Genomic DNA, 20,876 nt, shown 5'->3' with positions numbered 1-20,876 from the left:
ACTCAGAGGCAAGAGTGCTACCAACTGAGCCACAGCTGACACTTCTATTATATCACCTCATAATCTGCATTGTTCTAACAAAAAAAGAAACAATTTTTCAAGTCTTCCTTCACATTTGTTTGGGCTCCAATTTCACATTGGATTTTACTGCAGAAAATATGACTTATTTTCCATATTCTGAGGAGGAATGGTTCGGTCTGAATATTGCTGTAAATCTGCTCCTTGCCTTTGCTACTGTTTAACTATCTGGATACTGTTAATAATCTGTTCGGTGCTTTGTAACCTAAGTCAGAATCTGATAGAAGGATCAGTTTAACATTTTCTGAAATCAAAGAAATCATTTGGGGGGGTCACATGATATATATTTTAAACCAAATACAGTGACAAGGGTCCTTGCCAATGTTTGGCTTAAATGATACATCAAGCGCCCAATTTTAAGTTGGAAGTGTGGGTGCATGAGGGGCAGGGGGGGGCTAAAAAACTCGGGGAAATGAGGAGCGGGAAACGAATCCTGCTCCAACACGCCGACTTTCGTGTCTCACAAAGACGCATCTGGGTGCACGCGCCGTTCCCGAACCTGAAAATCTCGCCGGCAATTAAAGCCATTAGGACAATATTTAAAGAAGCAAATTTACCTGAGGTACTTAAGGTACTTAAGAGGTACATATTAGATAGTTAAAACGATTTTCAACTTACCTGAGCAGCTTTCACGCAAGTCAAAAATAAAGTAAATAAATGAAATGAAATAACATTTCACAACGTAAAAAAATAAATAAACCTACATTTGAAACGATGTCACCTGCACCCCCCGATCCGATGTCCGATGTCTCTCCAATGTCTCCCCCACCGATGCCTCCCTTTCCGATATCTCCCCCACCGATGTCTCTCCAAGGTCTCCCCCTCCCCCGTTCCGATGTCAAACCCCCCCACCCCGATCTTTGCCCCCACCCCGATCTTTGTTCCCCTCCCCATTCTCTCTTTCAGCATCGCATGATGTCTCTCTCTCTCTCTCTCTCTCTTTCTCTGCCGCCCCCTTCGCATTGCAGCTCCTGTCGGCAGCCAGCCTGTCAATCAGGCTGGCTGCCATGCGCGAAACCTGGAAACAAGATTAATGAGCATCAATTACCTCGCAATCATGTGGGGAAAGGTAAATTTTTATTTTCCAGGTTTGCCGCGCACCCATTGACCCTCCCCGCTGCCATCCCACCACCCTTTTAAAATTGAGCCCCATGTGTCCCTACATGATTTACCCAAATACCAAGGAGGTAAAGATGCACTTCAGTTTGTAGGGAGCGAGTGCTCATTGATCTTTGACAACGACAGTGTCTGAGGAAGGAATCCAAAAACATAACAGTGGTGGCAGCAAAAGGTTAGGATTGGAATATCACTTACACACCAAAGGGCTATCCAAATTTTAAAATTTAATGTTATTGAGCAGTAGCAGTACTTAAAAATGCCTAAAAGAGTTCAGATAAATGTGGATAGTGGGCTCTAATTAACTCAATTGGTCGCAGAGGAAAGGACAAGCATGCATACCAGTTAGAAGTCCTGAAACTGGAGGTGGAGACAGATGATACGGATTTGAGGCAGAGGAAAAGGAGCACTGATATGCATTTGATATGGTGTAGAAAGAACTATTGACAGCGAGTTTGAAGCTGGGGGTATGGCTGATCTAGCCCACAATTCTGTACGGGATAATTTTACCAAACCCAGTTTAATGCCAAATTTTGTGAGATTACTGCATCAGTTAAAAACAATGATAACTTTTGTCATTCCTGGGCAGTACAAGGCATGCAAAAGTAGCCCAGGTTTACTCTATCTCCTAATTTTACTCGATTGAGTTCCTCGTCTGACTTTATAGCTGAGATCGGGAATCATATTGGCAACTGTGAGTGCAAACCCACTCGCTACAATAAGAGCTCGACAGTTGGTGAAGACATCGTTTTAGCAGTAGAGGAAACTACAACAGGCCAAACTACAACAGGGAATTGATACCTTGCAATGGCCCCACAGAACAGGGTCAAAAAAAATGTTAGGTTAGTAACAGCTACCTGTAGTGACATCAGGTCCAGCCTGTATACAGGTGCACTGTAAAAGCAGTTTTTGTAACCCTTCCAACAAGGCTTTGTTTGCTGTACCAGACGTCTCACCTTTGTGTGACAGGCTCATTAATGATAACATCAGGCACTTCATATCTCGGCTTCATTGGCTTCAACTCATTCACTTTTATTCTGATCATATGATCTTTAAGGACAAAGACCTCCACAAAGAGTGGAACCTGCAAAAAAACAATCAAGAAATAGTTTTTAAAATTTACCTACCCACCCAGCTCTGCCATTCCAATTCCAACTCAATTCTTAAGAGATTGTAATGAAGATGGTAACACTGTCTAACATACAGAGAGTTAAAGTCAGCCATGGGCTCCATGGTTTTTGATCTTTATATCACAATTGTAACATTATACAATTGTGATATTGACGAGATAATTTTCAACGTCACCGTCTGGATGATAATGTGGCAGAGTGGTTCGCCCACCCATTATAGAACCTGATCACAATGGGATGAAAATTGGCTTCTACAATGGGCAGGAGGTCTGCTCCGCCACATTACCGCCCCATGCATTGAGATTGAAATGTCACCGAGTGTTTAACGTTGCTGACTGACCCATACTAACTGCGTGACATCATGGACCAATCAGATCCCAATATTAGTCCAACTTATAACATGTGACACCAAGGACCAGTCATGTTCAAAAAAATTCATTTACAGCCAGCATGATTCTTCCCCCTTATTCACTCCATCAACACTTCACACTTTTGACCCATTTCACCCAGTCTCTTGTAGCTCCCAGGGCACTTTCATGCAGTAGTCCTCTGCTCCGCTCTTTTCCATCTACATTCACCTCAAGTACCCCAGCTATGGCTCCGCTTCCTCCTGCTCACCAAAACCAATGGACGGAAAAATGAGGGCAGCATGCTCGTGATTTTCTGATATGTGGTGGTGACAGCTGTGGATCCCTCCAACCAGCATTTATTTGGAAAATTACCCCCTGAGAATCCATATCAATGGACAAATGTAATGAGCACTTAGAAAGCCTTGGAATAATCAGGTACAATCATCATGGATTTGTAACGGGAAGGTTGTGCTTGACTAATTTAATTGACTGTTTTGAAGAAACCACAGAGTGTAAAAGGAGAATGCGATGGAAGTTGTATATATGGATTTTAAGAAGGCATTTAATAAGGTGTCATGTAAGACACAAAGAGGAAAGGGTGAGGGTTAGTGGATGCTTTTTCAATTTGCAGGATGTGGGTAGGGGTGTGCCCATCGGAGCTGTGCTCATTCTTTTGTTTCTCATTTAAATAAATGATTTGGATATAGTAACAAGAGGAACAAATTGAAGTTTGCTGAGGATATCAAGTTAAGAGGGTGCGGAAAATTGCAGGACATAGATAAATTAGCAGAGTGGGCAGATAGATGGCAGATGCAGTTTAATGCAGGTGGGGTTAATGTCTCCTTTATTTATGTGCATTTAAATTATTTCACTTTGAAGGATGTTCTTGCTTACAGCGCAGCGTCACATTATATTAATGTTTAAGTGTAGCGTTATTAAGGCTGGGACAATGTTCCCGGCTGTGTTGGGTTGTTTTCAAACAGTGTGGCACACTGTAAACAGTATTACTTCATTTATTCTCCATGAGAAAGGGAGCAGCTGCCAGTAACCTGCTTCCAGGTGCAGCCAGCTTCAGGGTTCAGGTCAGTGGGATCTTTCCATTGGTTCAAACTGACAGTGGGGGTAGGATATGCTGATCCCTCTATTGCAATTGGAGAGACCCCTTGCAAGGATGGATCAGAGGGGTTTAGAAACCCCTCCCATATGTTTTTAGGATGCTGGCTTCTTCAACTTAGGCCAGGCTCGGGAGATAAAGATTCACCACTGACAACTTGCTATGACTGTCAGACCACATCCTCTGAGCCTTTATCGAGAAAGGCTGCACATTAGCAGTATTCTTGGATGCAGAAAAAGCTCTTGACAAGATTTAGCACAATGGGCTGTAACAAGCCATCCCTTAGCTCGGAATCCCCAGTGAGCTTGTTCGATAGATATTGAATTTCCTGGCTCAGCACATAACTGCTGTCCAAATGGGCACAGCAAACTGCACCAGTTCTTGTCCAATGGCAGGAGTTCCCCACGGTTTGGTTCTCAGCCCATTCCAGTTTCTCATTTATGTCAAATGAGATTCCAACACATGAACAAAACAAAGAGGGTTTGCTCACAGTTTGATGATGACATTACTATTTGGGCATCTTCCATGATCTCAGAAATAACATCAGAAAAGATCCAGATATGCCTTGGGGATCAGGAGGAATGGACAGCCAATGGCAAATTTTTCACACTAAGGATAGTTGAAATATGGAACTTGCTTCCCCAAAAGGCTGTGGATGCTGGGTCAATTGATATGTTTTAGGCTGAGAACAATACATTTTTGTAGGAAAAGGGTATCAAGCAATACGGAACAAAGGTGGGTTAATGGAGGTAAGCCATGATCTAGCACCATGAATGGTGGAACAAACTCAACGAGCTGAATGGCCTACTCCTTTTCCTATGTTCTTATGAATTCTGCTGAACCCCAGAAAATCACAGTATAAGCTATTCCTCAAAAGAAGCAAGCACAGGGAACAGCATGTGAAGACTGAGATGCTGTGAAAACCACTCAAAATCATACGTCAGCAGAGGTTCCTGGGCATAACTCTCCAGTGTGACTTGGACACAGGAGATTGACAGTATCAACACCAGGGCATCGGTCAGGCTAGGCGGATTGTGAACTTTATTCGGACTGTACAAAGCCTCCAAACATCCAATCATGGAATACGGCCATTCAGAGCCTGCTGCAATGCAAGTCAGCCACAAATTGGAAGGCTACAAACAATCCACAACTGAGCAATAAAGGCAGCATATTGCCTCCCACTTTATCTGCACAGCATCAATGGGCTTCAAACAATGGAAGAAAGGTTCTTGAGTCTCCAGTACAAGGCAAAGATTAATCCATCATTGTCACTGCTGATAGAGGAAGGAAACCTTAGTACATTTGCAGAACTGCACTGTGGGCCTGCAGTAGGTGGCAGACCTGGGCAACATTCAATCACACAGAATTATGGTGCTTCTACAATCCATATACTGGTTAGAATTAACTGCTACAAATTCCACAGTATCTGACATGAAAAGGATGTGAAAAATGTAATAAACCCTAAGCCATCCTTAGCAAGCTCCCAATGTTAGTAGCTAGCTTTTAGGAAGCTGGTCCTAACCCTATCTCTAATACATAGTCGTAAATAATGGTGAAAGTAAGTGGTAGGATTCTTAACAGTATGGAGAAAGAGTAGATCTAGGGGCGGAGATGCATAGATCTTTAACAGTGGGAGTACAGGTAGAATAGGTCAATAAAAAAGCAAACAGGATTCTGGGTTTTATACTTTGGGGCATTGTACAGAAGAGCAAGAAAGTGACGTTGAATTGGTTGGACCACAGTTGGTGTACTGTCTGCAGTTCTGGGCACCCGATTATAGGAATTGTATTGGAGCCATGGCAAGGGTACCACGGAGATTCACTAGAATGATACCAGGAATGAGAGGTTATAGTTATGAAGAAAGGCTTGAAAATGGGGACTTTTTCACTAGAAGGTTAAGAGGGATCTGATGGATGTTTTCATAACTATGAAAGGCTTTGAAGTGGTAAACAGTGAAAGACTGTTTCCACTGGTTACCAAATCGGTAACAAGAGGGCATCATCAGAGAATTATCACTAGAAAAATCAGAGGGAGAAGTTAGAAGAAGTTTCATGGGACAGTTATAGATCACAGAATGCTTTACCACAAGTGAGACCGTAACATCATGTGAAAGGAATTTGGATAAGTATGGGATTTGGAAAAGAATGTAAAAGGATACAGGGAACGGAGAGGGAAATGGGATTAAAATAGACAGCTCCAGTTGAAGCACTAGCATTGGCACAGGCACAATGGGCCAAATGGCCTCCTCCAATGAAATTTCTATAATTCTGAAGTACGTACATTATTGAGCTTCATAATTATGAAAATTTGAGTGAAATATGTAATAATAAATTAAGTACTACAGCCAAATTCTGAGAAGAACCGATTTCAAAAGAATATTGTTGCACAGGCTTCATGAGTGGTCTTCAAAAAAAAGTTCCAGTGCCGATAAATTATTTAATAAGCTAAACTTTCTATCTCTTTATATATAACTAGCAGATCTCCCATCACATTGTTCCTGGTGAGTTGGAGGTTTTGCTATATTATAACAACAGGGGTGTTTATGCCATAAAGGCGATAATGTCACCACCACTGATTTAGTAATTGAAGAAGTCAAATTATATTTGTACTAAATGGCAATTTGGATTTTTGCTGGTCCTTTGGGGATTGAATTTCACAACTCTGTCCATTATTCTGTGAAAGTATAAATGAGTGCCCTTTATATATATATTCCTTTAACTATGTATTTACGTTTTAACCCTCATCATTTTTAAAGCTGATAATACATAGCAAGATGATATGCAAGATGCAGCAACTGGGGGTTGGTATCTAGTAATTAGCAGTACTGGGGAGTGGGACAGGGGTTCAGCTGCATTTGGGGGTAGCCCTGGGCTTTGGTAGCACAGGGAGATGGTCCTGGAGTTTGGCAAACTGGACTGGGGGTTTGGGAGTTTGACTGAACTGCAGTGGGGTTACTAGAGTTTGGCAGCATGGGGAGGGCATCAATGTGGGGTTGGAATAGGACACTTGGCTCACTGGTGGATTCCTACGCCAGGACCTTTCTCGGGGATCCCGCTGAAGTTACGGCGGTGGAACAGGAGAAGACCTGAGGAAACCTTCAGCTGCCTAGGCCCTAGGCTCTGGAATTCTCTCCATGTACCTCTCCGACCCTCTCTTCTCCTTTAAGACCATCCTTAAAACCAACCTCTGCCTGCCCTAATATCTCCCGATGTGGCTCGGTGTCAAATTCTGTTTGATACCACTCCTGTGAAGTGCCTTGGGACGTTTTACTACAATTTGTTGTTGTTACCGGCACTAGTCTCTCTCAGCAGTGAGGGGTAGGGCATAAGGCCCGACAGCACAGGGTGGGAGGGGGAGATCCCATATCATGCAGCACTGGCTTCTGACACTTTAAGGGATCTCTGTAAACACTGAATTCAGTATTTTGGCATGATTGGTTCCTGGATGTGTATCTCTGCCTGTTTATCTCTCTATGTCTCTGGGTAATTTTAACTTAATGGAAAGGAAAATCAGGAGATGTGTATAACGGGCAACCAATCCCATATCGCCCGTTTTACACTATCACCAAAAGTTAAAGTGAACCCCTCTATGTCTCTTGGTCTCTCTCTTTTGAGCAGAACCTGCTAGAACATTCCCCAGAAGGTCTACTGACACCACTGTGTCAGCCAATGAATTGGAGGCAGGGCGGGACTTAGAATCATAGAATCTTACAGCACGGAAGGAGGCTATTCGGCTCGTCGTGCCTGTGCCGGCTCTTTGAAAGCGCTGACCAATTTAATGCCACAGCTCAGCTATTTCCCCATAACCCTACAAATTAGTCCTCTTCAAATACATGTCCAATTGCCTTTTGAAAGTTCCTATGGAATCTGCTTCCACCACCCTTTCAGGTAGTGCGTTCCAGATCTTAACAGCCCTGTGTGTGAAAAAATTTCTCCTAATTTCCCCTCTAATTCTTTTGCCTATTGTTTTAAATCTGTGGTTTAACCTCTGGTTACGACCCAGTTTCTCCCTACTTGCTCTATCAAAACTTCTCATAATTTTGAATACCTTTATTAGGTCTCCCCTTAACCTTCACTGCTCCAAGGAGAACAATTACAGCTTCTCCAATGTCTCCACAGAATCGAAGACCTTCAACCCTTGCATCATCCAGGTAAACCTACTCTGTACCCTCTTCAAGGCCTTGATATCCTTCCTAAAGTGTGGTACCCAGAAGTGTACATAATATGCCAGCTGAGGCCTAACCAGTGATTTGTAAAGGTTTAGCACGACTTCCTTGTTTTTGTATTCAATGCCCCCATTTACAAAGCCAAGTATCCCATACACTTTCCTAACCGCCTCATCAATTTGCCCTGCCAGCTTCAAAGATTTGTGAATATGCACCCCCAGGTCCCTCTGCTCTTGCACCCCCCTCAAAATAGTACCATTTAGATTATACTGCCTCTCCATATTGTTCCTCCCAAAGTGCATCACTTCACACTTATCTGCATTAAATTTCATCTGCCATGTGTCTGTCCAATTCATCAGTCTGACTATGTCTTCCTGAAGTCTGCTACCACCCTCCTCGTTATTTACAATGTTGCCAAGTTTTGTATCATTCGCAAACTTCGAAATTGTACTCCCTTTATCCAAGTCCAGGTCATTTATATATAACCAGAAAGGCAATGGTCCAAATACCAATCACCGGGGGACCCCACTGCATACTTCTCTCCAGTCAGAAAAACATCCGTTCACCACTACTCTCTGCCTCCTAACCCGTAGCCAATTACGTACCCAAGTTACCCCCGTCCCTTTAATCCCATGTGCTTCTATTTTCTGAAAAAGTCTGTTATGTGGTACTTTATCAAGTGCCTTTTAAAAGTCCATATATATAACATCCACTGCACTACCTTCATCAACCCTCTCTGATACTTCATCAAAGAACTCAATGAGGTTAGTCAGGCACGATTTGCCTTTAACAAATCCATGCTGGCTGTCCCTTATTAACCCGTGCTTCTCCAAGTGAGAATTAATTTTGTCCTTGACAATGGTCTCTAGTAGTTTTCCCACCACTGACTTACGGCAGGACTTACAGCAAACAAGGTGTTTTACAGCAAACAAAGTCTATTTACTCAGCAATCAGCAAAGCAGACAAAGTCTATTTACAGAGTCTATTTAAAAAGAGTCTGCAACAAACAGAACTCATAACCGAAACAGCACCAATTTCTCCCGATAAAAGCACGGTGATTTCTCCAGCAAAATGCAGTGAGTGGAGGATAGTCACCTACAAATTATGTGCATAAAATCAGTGTGACTGATGGTGGAATTACCCAATCATCTCCATTCTGGACGGGAATGAGCACTTCCTCTTTTGAAGACGAGCATTCGCGGGACGCCGATCTTGCCGTGCAAGCACATTGTAAGTCATCAACTGCCCTCGTCACCGTTCACTAAAAGCGAGGACCGGAGGCTGAGCACCAAAAATGCAGCCGATTGGAAATAGACGCGACCAACATTCCCACCGGTACAGCTGACTGGTACAGATGCATCTTGGGAAATTAAATACATTGCACATGCTGAGGCTGCACAATCCAACTTCTGCTCAGAGTCACAGCTCTAGGCCAAAATATCAAGCCCAAGCCCAGGCTTTTGGGAGAGGCTGAGGCCTTTAAGTAAAAACTTTAAAAATGGAGTTAAAAGACAATTCAGTTGATAAATTGTTATTGTGAAATAAGTGTTTTTAAAATTTTATTTTTACCCTGATTTTGGACATTAGAAATTTCAATTGCTGAGAAACAAAATGAGGTGTAAAGATCTTTTTACACACTTCAGTGTGTGCAACATCCTGTTTACAACATACCAGTCTGAGCAATATTCTTTATAAAAACACCAGTCTGTGCATATATATTCTAGCCCATGTTACCATGAGTGTGCAAAATACCCTAGCCTACATTATCCTGTGTGTAACACACTGCAACCTATGTTATCCTATGTATAATTTTACTGTCTGTGCATTACCCTGTGTATAACACACCAGTCCATGTGACATGCTGCAATTCCCACCTGTGCATTTTGCTGTAACATGCCAGTCTCTGTTATCCTGTAACACATTCCAACCCAAGTGTTGTCCTGTATATAACACAGCCTAACCATTGTGTTATTTTGAAATTAACACACTCTAGTAAGTGTGTTATCCTGTGTTTAAAATGTCTACATCGGTGGGACTATTATACTTGTATCATCATTGGACTACTGTGACTGTTGGGAGATTAAAACAGAATCCCTGTCTCTTTGATGCTAACCTTATTCTCTTCATTAAGGAGCTGCAATTTGGCTCTGCAGTCTGACAATTCCAGTGTGTCCAGCAAGGCACGATATGGAGAATTTCCTGGCAGCAACTTTTTCTGACGCCTGTGAGAGGGATGGGGACAAAAAAGATTCAATATAAGAAATAGGTAGCAGGCTATGAACTTAACCAGAGACATGCCAGTCTTCCATAGCAATGGTCACAGATTCAAATCCTGCCACGAGAGTAGCCAAGGACCATCAGCTACCTGGGAGTTTTCTCAACTCTTAGCGGTGATGTTAAAACAAGCCTATCTTGGCAGGATACGGTGCATTGAGGACAACAACAGTAGCACCACCAATATTTATCCAAGATTCAACATGGATCAAACCAGTTTTGTTTCTAATTGTTTGCCCCTTTTCTCCTGAAACTGATTTTTGCAGGGGTTCCGCTTCATGGTCTTTTAACACCTAACTCAAGTTACCAGTCTTCATGTGCAAGCTTAAACAAAGAGGTCAGTATGCTATGTGAACTTGGGGATCACCACAGGTCAGCCAAATGCTGTCACCATTCAAAGTCCACTTTACAGCACATTTGTGGGGCGGTGGTAGGAGACATTTGCAACGCACCAAACCCAACTAGACTTAACTGCCAGAGTTGAATAGGTCTGCGTACAAAGAGATTTACATCTCATCTAACACGGCATGTACATGAATTCCGAATGCTTGATACTGGCACTAGGGGCCCGATTTTACCAGGGGTGCGGGTTGGCAGCGGGTGGTCAGTCGGGCTCGAGAAAAACGCGCCGTCCGAATTGAGTGCGTTGCGCGCGCGATCGCGGGATGATTGATGTAATTAGCCGGCAGTTACGGGTTCCGCGCTTCTCAGCTGCGTGCCGGTGGCCTGCGCATGCGCATTGACGTCTGAGCGATGTTGGAGCTCTATTTAAAGGGGCAGTCCACCAAAGCCCCTCCAGCCACAACCTACAGTCCATGAAGGATGGAGGAGCGCAGGGGTAAGGCTGCTCCCCGATTCACGGACCACGCCCTCCAGGTGCTGCTGGACGGGGTCCGCATGAGGAGGGAGACGCTGTTCCCCACGGATGGAAGGAGGTGCCCTGGCAGCGCCACCAAGAGGGCATGGGAGGAGGTGGCCGCGGAGGTCATAAGCAGGGGCAACACCACCCGCACTTGGATTCAGTGCCGCAAGAGATTCAATGACCTCACCAGGTCCGGGAAAGTGAGTACACTCACGCACTCTGTGTCACTCCGTCTTCCACATCACCTCAACCACCTCACAACCCCATCTCCACTGACAGCACTGTGCTCCCGCACCAATCCTCACAGCCACCCAACTATCATCCTCACAGTGCCTGCACGTACCCACCGTCCCTGTCCCCACTCAACCACTACCACACACCCCAATGCCCATACTATCTAATATGTCACAAGTAAAGTGCCTTAAGTACCTCAAATGAGGTACATTTGGTTCTTTAACTATCATCCTGCTGACTTTAATTACCGGTGGGATGATAGTTAAAGAACAGGTGCGTCTGTGGGAAACTCGGAAGGCGGTGGGTTGTTGCCGGCTTCCGAACCCGCTCTGCATTTCTGCAATTTTCGCAGCCGCCCCCCGCCCCCAAAATTTAGTTTTAAAATTGAGCCCCAAGTCTCTCCTTTCCTTTGTATTTGAGACGGTCAAAATATCCAAAATCTCACTACTTTATATCATACATTTCATTTTCTGTTCAGAATGACAGGTGCTACTGTCCTGTATTATCAATGCAAGTTTTAATGATACATAAAATACGGCAACTTCATTGCGTCAATCAATCCAATAAAGCCTGTATCCACATCTCATCCCCATCAACTCCAACTTTCTTTCTTCCACACGTAGTTTCACACGCACTGTTCCTTGCCCAAGAAACCATTCTTTATGTGTGAGCCTAGACGGTGAGTGTTGTCAGGCAATTAGACAGCTGACCCAGATCTTGTCCTCACCAAACATCCATACACAGATGCAGCATGGGTAACTGAACAGTGATCAGAAGGGGGATACCCAGGATAAATTTTCTCTCCCTAACTAGGGTGCTGAGACCAATTATAGTATCCTTACTGCCACAGAAGGGCTGAAATCAACTCACTCTACTTTGATCAATCCGGACACCTTCCCAATTCAGATGGCTCACTTACACCCTGCTTTTACCAAATGCGCCATTAAGAAGCCCATCTCCATTTTCTTGCAGGGGCTAGAGGGTATCAATGGCAAATAATTACAATTAATCATTAGAATGTGGAACCTCTGCTTATCTGTGCAGTGTGATTCTCCTTGGTGAACTGGGTGGTTTACTATCCTGTTTTAACCTGGTATCTTTGCATCAATAACAATGGTTGCAAAGGCTGGTTATCCTCCAACCTGCTTAAGGGATCTTTGTATTGATATGATAGGTTGGCAATGGCAAAGGTTGTCAGTAATACTGTAAGTCACTGGAGGAGACATTAGCACAGCCTACAGTATGAAGTAAGCATGCAGGCAGCTGTTTGCATCCCCGCAACACAGAAGCCTATGTGTTGTGCACACACAAACACAGATATGCACAGACGTGGGTGAACGGGAGGACCAGTGGTGCAGTTGGTTAGACACCGGCCTCTATCCTCTGTGAATTACGTTCAAATCCACCCCAGACTGAGGGGATGAATAATCCCAATGTGAAAACAACTTGGCACTAAATTATCTGATCTCACTCACTCCCTAGACTTGTCCTATGAGCAACTGATGCTGATATTGGGTGAAAGTTTACCTGTAACATTTTGAATTCTTAAACCATTATAAAATGGTTCCTTAGTGACACCTAAGAGGCAAGGAGTCATTTTGTTCCTTTTGCAAAGTCAGTGGCTTGGCTAGGACAGACATTTGGAGCCAATGGGCTCCCACAACAAAGGGGAGGCATTTCAATCAAGTGGTGACTTTGACTGATGGCTCAATGTGCCCAAACCTCCAATTTCAGAGGTAAAGGCACCAAGTGGTTGAGCTGGAGCCTAGCAATCAGCAACAGAAAGCCTAGGCCTGAAAGTTTTGAAATAGCTTAGCTACAAAAATGGGCCTATAGTAAGATGGTGCCTTTATTATTTTTCCATACCCAAGAAGTACAGGAAATTGGCTGATCTCACTGTCAAAGCTGTGCACTGTTCGTTTAGGTATTTCATGTAAAATGAGCCAGTTTGTTGGGTTGAGGTGGTACCTCATCTCAATAGTGTTTTTCAGTTCATTCTCTGTAACGAGAAAACACATGTGGTGGCAGATGCAACATTTTAATGCTGGTATACGGAGTAAGGGTTCTGTGTTATGATCCCCAAGACTTGCTATCATTAACCTAGACACTGGGCAGTAAAAGGTCAGTAGAGGATGTGAGGTCCACATACGGGAGTGGTTGGTGATATTGAGCCCGAGAATATTTAGTGCAAAAACATGACAGCTTTTCTAATTCCATCATGAACATCCCCTACCTCGCTGAGCATTAAAGCTTGACTGGGGAGGATAAAGGGAAAGCCAAGAATGCAAGATGGGATTACTGAGCTGATGGTCTCCAAGGATAGAACTATACCTGTAAAACGCAATGTCCCCAATGGTCTTGAACTTGCTGCTCTCAACTGCCTCTGCAAACGCACTGTTTGGGGTGGAAAAAAAAGAGAAATTACTCTTGTTAATGCTTCTATATTCAAAATACTGTTTAACAGTAGGTCAGCTTGAGGTAAACATAAAAGATTAGAGAAATATTGCTGCACAATGGTCAAAACAACCTGTTTAAAGGGTACTTCAATATAGATTTTTAACATAGATTTTTGTTAGCCGAAGGTATTAAGGGGTATGAGGCTAAGGCTGGTATATGGAGTTCGGTCACAGATCAGCCATGATCTCATTGAATGGTGGAATAGGCTCGAGGGGCTAAATGGCCTACTCCTGTTCCTATGTTCGGAACTTCTAGGAGATACCTTCGTTCCAAGTACTCCCAATGGCTTCCACATCACTCCTGGAACAGTCCTGCACATGTCATAGCGGCTCAATTGATTTAATGGAGAACATGGCCTTGGACTGGCCTGAGAGCTGATCTGGACCTCCCCAAGTCTAGGTATGCTGCATACTCCAAACTATAATTTCATCAATCTACTTGAAGTTGATATTAATTTTCAATGCTCTTGATACAGTGTGGGAGGCATCACAGTAGAACCCGATCCCGTCTTAAACCTGTTGGTTTCATTCTTATCTATCCAGTCATAGCCAGAGAATCTCCTGCAATGGCATCCCTTCCCGCTCCCGCACCGTTACCTCTGGAGTCCCCCAAGGATCTAACCTTGGCCCGGCCTGGGATAATCTCAGCAACTACAGGCCAGTCAGCCTGACGGTGGTGGTGAGGAAACTTTTAGAGAGAATAATCCGGGACAAAATTAATTGGCACTTGGAAAAATATTGGTTGATAAATGAAAGCCAGCACGGATTTGTTAATGGCAAATTGTGTTTGACTAACTTGATTGAGTTCTTTGATGAAGTAACAGAGAGGATTGATGAGTGTAGTGCAGATGATGTCGTGTATAGTGACTTTCAAAAGGCATTTGATGAAGTACCACAAAATAAACATGTTAGCAAAATTGAAGCCCATGGGATTAAAGGCACAGTGGCTGGATATAGAATTTACTCAGAGACAGAAAGCAGAGAATAGTAGTGAAGGGGTCAGTATTACGACCTTTTTGATATACATTAATGACCCAGACTTGGCTATTTAGGGTATAGTTTCAAAGTTTGCAGATGACACAAAACTCGGAAATGTAGTAAACAGTGGAGGCTAGACCTCAGGAAAACACAGACAGACTGGTGAGATGAGCAGACACATGGCAGATGAAATTTAACATAGAGAAGTGTGAAGTTTTGCATTTTGATAGGAAGAATGAGGAGAGGCAATATAAACTAAATGGTACAATTTTAAAGGGAGTACAGGAACAGAGAAACATGGGGGTGTACGTACACAGATCTTTGAAGGTGGCAGGACAAGTTGAGAAGGCTGTTAAAAAGGCATACGGTATCCTTGGCTTTATAGAGGTATAGAGTACAAAAGCAAGGAAGTTATGCTAAACCTTCAGAAAATACTGGTTAGGCCCCACCTGGAATATTGTGGCCAATTCTGGGCACCACACTTTAAGAAGGATGTGAAGGCCTTAGAGAGGGTGCAGAAAAGATTTAATCAAATGGTTGCAGTGACGAGGGACTTACATGGATAGACTGGAGAAGCTGGGGTTGTTCACCTTACAGCAGAGAAGGTTGAGAGGAGATTTGATAGAAGTGTTCAAAATGATGAAGGGACTAGATCATAGAAAGAATCATATAATCATAGAAAGGTTACAGCATGGAAAGAGGCCATTCGGCCCATCGAGTCCACGCCGGCTCTATGCAAAAGCAATCCAGCTAGTCCCACTCCTCTGCCCTATCCCCGTAGCCCTGCAAATTTTTTCCTTTCAAGTACTTATCCAGTTCCCTTTTGAAGGCCATAATTGAATCTGCTTCCACCACCCCCTCAGGCAGTGCATTCCAGATCCTAACCACTCGCTGTGTAAAAAAGTTTTTCCTCATATCACCTTTACTTCTTTTGCCAATCACCTTAAATCTATGTCCTCTGGTTCTTGACCCTTTTGCCAATGGGAACAGTTTATCTCTGTCTAGACCCTTCATGATTTTGAATACCTCTATCAAATCTCCTCGCAACTGTATCTGTTCCAAGAAGAACAACCCCAACTTCTCCAGTCTATCCACATAACTAAAGTCCCTCATCCCTGGAATCATTTTAGTAAATCTCTTCTGCACCCTCTCTAAGGCTTCACATCCTTCCAAAAGTGCGGTGCCCAGAACTGGACACAATACTCCAGTTGTGGCCGAACCAGTGTTTTATAAAGATTCATCATGACTTCCATACATTTGTACTCTATGCCTCTATTTATAAAGCCCAGGATCCCATATGCTTTTTTAGCCGCTTTCTCAACCTGCCCTGCCACCTTCAACGACTTATGCACATATACCCCAGATCTCTCTGTTCCTGTACCCCTTTTAGAGTTGTGCCCTCTAGTTTATATTGCCTCTCCTCATTCTTCCTACGGAAATGTATCACGTCACATTTTTCTGTGTTAAATTTCATCTGCCACGTGTCCGCCCATGCCATCAGCCTGTCTATATCCTCTTGAAGTCTATCATTATCCTCCTCACTGTTTACTACCCTTCCAAGTTTTGTGTCATTTGCCAATTTGGAAATTGTGCCCTGTATACCCAAGTCCAAGTCATTAATATATATCAAGAAAAGCAGTGATCCCAGCACTGACCCCTGGGGAACACCACTGTACACCTCCCTCCAGTCCGAAAAACAGTCATTCATCAATACTCTCTGTTTCCAGTCCCTGAGCCAATTCTGTATACATGTTGCTACTGCCCCTTTTATTCCATGGACCGCAATCTTGATAATAAGCCTACCATGTGACACTTTATCAAACGCCTTTTGAAAGTCCATATACACCACATCAACTACATTGCCCTTATCTACCCTCTCTGTTACCTCATCAAAAAACTCTATCAGGTTAGTTGAACACGATTTGCCTCTAACAAATCCGTGCTGGCTTTCCCTAATTAATCCATACTCATCCAAGTGACTGTTAATTCTGTCCCGGATTATCGTTTCTAAAAGTTTCCCCACCAATGAGGTTAAACTGACTGGCCTATAGTTGCTGGGTTAATTCTTACACCCTTTTTTGAACAAGGGAGTAACATTTGCAATTCTCCAGACCTCTGGCACCACCCCCATATCTATGGATGTTTGGAAGATTATGGCCAGTACCTCCGCAATTTCCACCCTTACTTCCCTCAGCAACCTAGGATGCATCCCATCCAGACCGGGTGACTTATCTACTATCTCACCTACATTCCAACAGTGACTACACTTCAAAAGTACTTCATTGGCTGTGAAGCACTTTGGGACATGCTGGGGTTGTGAAAGGCACTATATAAATGCAAGTGCTTTCTTTCTTTTAACTTTTTCCTGTTAAAATTCCTGTGTCCCCATTTAATATGGGTTTTCCCCATATAAACTTATCACACTGTAATTATACAGTCTGACCACTGGGTGGCTTTGTGGCCCGACAGTGAATATGCTCAGAGTTACTTTCTGGAAAGTCTCACGGCCTCGGTCCGTTGGCTGTCGCTGCAGGGAAGTTTTGCTTTCAATTTTTAGCCACTCCTTTAAAAAAAATTTTTAAAGAAGTTTTTAATTTTATCTCTCTCTCTCCCTCCCTCCTCCTTTTGTTCTCCTCCCACTCCACTACCTCCTCCTTCCCCATCCCCTCCCCCCACAATTAGCCCTTCTGAATCAACCTGACTTAGGACTGCACTTGGTGTTGACTCCCTATGTGCAACTAGGCAATCAGCTAGTTAATATACTTGTTATGTCTGCTGCACTTCCTGTTAACTTTTTCCATTATAATTTTCTATGTCCACATTACTAATGGAAACTCCTTATGTAAACTTGTCACACTGTTAATTACACCCTTTCTCCAGTGGTAACACTGCAGTGTCGTGAGAATCAAGCATCTGTGCGTACAGTTTCTAGCAATGGATAGCCAAAACAAAGCAAGCAATGACTTAGTATTTGTAATCACTGCATACAGTTTTGGTCTCCATACTTAAGAAAAGACATACTTGCTCTCGAGGCAGTACAAAGAAGGTTCACTCGGTTAATCCCGGGGATGAGGAGGCGGACATATGAGGAGAGGTTGAGTAGATTGGGACTCTACTCATTGGAGTTCAGAAGAATGAGAGGCGATCTTATTGAAACATATAAGATTGTGAAGGGGCTTGATCGGGTGGATGCGGTAAGGATGTTCCCAAGGATGGGTGAAATTAGAACTAGGGGGCATAATCTTAGAATAAGGGATTGCTCTTTCAAAACTGAGATGAGGAGAAACTTCTTCACTCAGTGGGTAGTAGGTCTGTGGAATTTGCTGCCCCAGGAAGCTGTGGAAGCTACATCATTAAATAAATTTAAAACAAAAATAGACAGTTTCCTAGAAGTAAAGGGAATTAGGGGTTACGGGGAGCGGGCAGGAAATTGGACATGAATTTAGATTTGAGGTTAGGATCAGATCAGCCATGATCTTATTGAATGGCGGAGCAGGCTCGAGGGGCCGATTGGCCAACTCCTGCTCCTATTTCTTATGTTCTTATATCTCCTCTCTCTGGTGTATCAACAGAAAATTACTGAGAATGCAAATCCCCCCAGAGAAACCATTTTTAGGACAGTGAAAGTCATTGGAATTTGTTTCTGCTTGATGTAAAAAACAAAAAGCAGGAGCTCTTCAAATTCTTCTGAAGTAATTTTTCTAGTAAAAAATATTTTTATTTATGTTCACATTCAGTACTCAAAGATGATTGTTCAAATAAACAGTTGTCAAGTTCTGGAAGGACTACACCATTAATCAGATCTGGAGGGAGGTTCTGAAGAAAATTCCTGTACTTAAAATGATTTATCAAAAGATTATGCTTAAATGCACTAAATATGATTGCAGAGACAATTTGGTAAAGAAGGAAAAAAGCAAATTGGAAAAATTAAACTAAAGTTTTGTACATTTCTTGATCCACAAGCTCACTAAACAGTTCAAGATAGTATTGCAGTATCAATAAATGTTAAAACAGCATTTGCTTTTAGTCTAGAGTGCGACCTCTCCAGCCATGTTGATCATGGATTTGGCAGCTGCCTGGCTCTGCTGATCATTAATTCATGATTTCTTCCACATGAGCACTCAAGACCTGCGACCAAGTCAACCAGAACAGGATATGTCTTGCAGCAAATTCAAAAGATGGGAAGGAGCAAAAAAATTACATCGAAGAAATGAGCACTGTATTCATGTTTTGAACCCTGAATGTCCCTCATGGATAGGATCAGTAGTAACCTGCACACTTTAATAAACAGACTCATTGCCGCTTTGGTAATTTGGCACTATATTGGTAACCTCACTCAGAGATTTCACAATGGCTGGTGTGGGAAACAGAAGGAAAAATGTCATTCTAGTGCAGTAGAGCCTGGGACTGAGGCATATTGGTGGGACAGTCCAGAGGGAGCTTTCCTTCAGTGTAACTGTACTATATCTGACCTGGTGCCCAAAATGGAAAATGTTCCATTTCCCTGCACTAACTGTTTAGCAGAAAGGTCACAATTCTTTTTTTACTGAATTGTCAGGTGGAAAGTACCTAAGGCCCAGTGAGCAGTATTCACATCTTTTGTGATACATCTGTTGTAACCACTTAAAGCATTAAATCAAAAGAGTTTCAAAAGAACACAGATCACTCATACTTCTCTTCTAACATATACCTGCAACCATGCAAATCTGTGTCTAGCACTACCAGCTGAATGCCAGCTCAGCCTGGCTATGTCACCTGCCATACTACTGGTGGTGGGGGGAAATCAGTCTGATCTCCACTGGTACACAGATGCAAGCTTTCAAATAGAGCTATTTCAGTCAGATTATGGGACAGAGCGAACCAGGCCAGCTGCATCCGAACCCTTCACATTGTTTGGAGGTATTGGGTTGTGCAACCATTCTTTTGTCTGTTTGGTGATAGGTGACAGCAGTAAGAGTACTGGATTCCACTGATTATTTCTGAACTTCGACAAAAAAACTGCAAAATTAGAAAACAGAGCTACCTATCAAAATGGGTCATTGTTTACCTTTTTAAGTTAAAAAATTCAGTCAGATATTAGGGTAGATTTCCCAGCCTGTGATATTTTGGTTTAAACGCTCCAAATTCCTGACGGTGTTATTTTAAGGCAGACATTCACCCGTTTATAAAGTACATACCCCTAAAAGGCAAAAAGCTCCACTTGTACAGTTAAGCAACCATTGTCATCAAATGAGGTCAAATACAGTATCAAGCCAAAAGAAAAGGCTACACAAATGCAAGGAAAAGTAGAAATTCAGCAATCTGGGAGAGCTGTAAAAAGCACACAAAGTAGCAAGAAGTACAAAAAGGGAGTATGAAAAAATACTCACAAGGGATATCAAAGTTTTTATCAATATATTAAGAGAAAGGGAGTGGTAAGGGGGAACAAGTGCCCACTAAACAGCTGCAGGTGATACTCTAATGGATAATAAGGAAATGGCAGACTTGTTAAGTGAATACTTTGTATCCGTTTTTACAGTAGAGGAAGAAGACAAAATGCTAGCAGTACGAGGGAACTTAAAAATAAGCCAGGGGGAGGAACTTATTGGATTTAATATATCTATAAAAATGGTAATGGAGAAAATAATGGGACTTGAGATAGACGAATCTCCAGGACCTAATAGTTTCCACCCCAGGGTGTTAAAAGAAACAGGTGGGAAAATTGCAGATGCATTAATCATAATTTTTCAAAGCTTTCCAGATTTGGGAATTGTGCCTTTGATTGGAAAATTAAAAATGTCACTCCATTATTTCAGAAAGTACAGATGGAGAAATGAGGAATCTACAGACCTATCAGTTTAACATCAGTTGTGGGGAAGTTACTAGAATCTATCATCAGGATCAGAGTGACTGAGCACTTAGACAACTATGAGCTGATCAGAGATCCAGAATGGATTTGTGAAAAGTAGGTCATGTCTAACTAATCTAGTTGAATTTTTTGAGGAGGTCGCTAACATGTTGGATCAGGGAATGTCCAAGGATGTTATCTACACGGACTACCAGAAGGCATTTGATAATGTTCCGCACAAGAGGTTATTGGCAAAAATAAAACGCACTGAATTGGGAGGCAACATTGTGAC

General features: G+C 42.8%; 1 protein-coding gene across 3 annotated transcripts in view; it reads right to left on the bottom strand.

Annotated features, from left to right (window-relative positions):
- LOC137326256 (neutral alpha-glucosidase C-like) overlaps positions 1-20,876 on the bottom strand; it is a 159,656-nt gene that overhangs the window by 126,010 nt on the left and 12,770 nt on the right. For all 3 annotated transcript variants that reach the window (XM_067991177.1, XM_067991178.1, XM_067991180.1), the window contains exons 2-4: positions 13,655-13,717; positions 10,067-10,175; positions 2,151-2,278 (exon numbers count right to left, since the gene is read on the bottom strand). In XM_067991177.1, the coding sequence (XP_067847278.1) occupies positions 2,151-2,278; positions 10,067-10,175; positions 13,655-13,717 (300 nt within the window). The remainder of the gene's footprint in view (positions 1-2,150; positions 2,279-10,066; positions 10,176-13,654; positions 13,718-20,876) is intronic.

This window comes from Heptranchias perlo, chromosome 10, assembly GCF_035084215.1.
Source record: "Heptranchias perlo isolate sHepPer1 chromosome 10, sHepPer1.hap1, whole genome shotgun sequence".
Classification (NCBI taxonomy): Eukaryota; Metazoa; Chordata; class Chondrichthyes; order Hexanchiformes; family Hexanchidae; genus Heptranchias; species Heptranchias perlo.
Note: the sequence above shows the minus strand (reverse complement) of the source record. Positions and strands in the feature narration are given on the sequence as shown.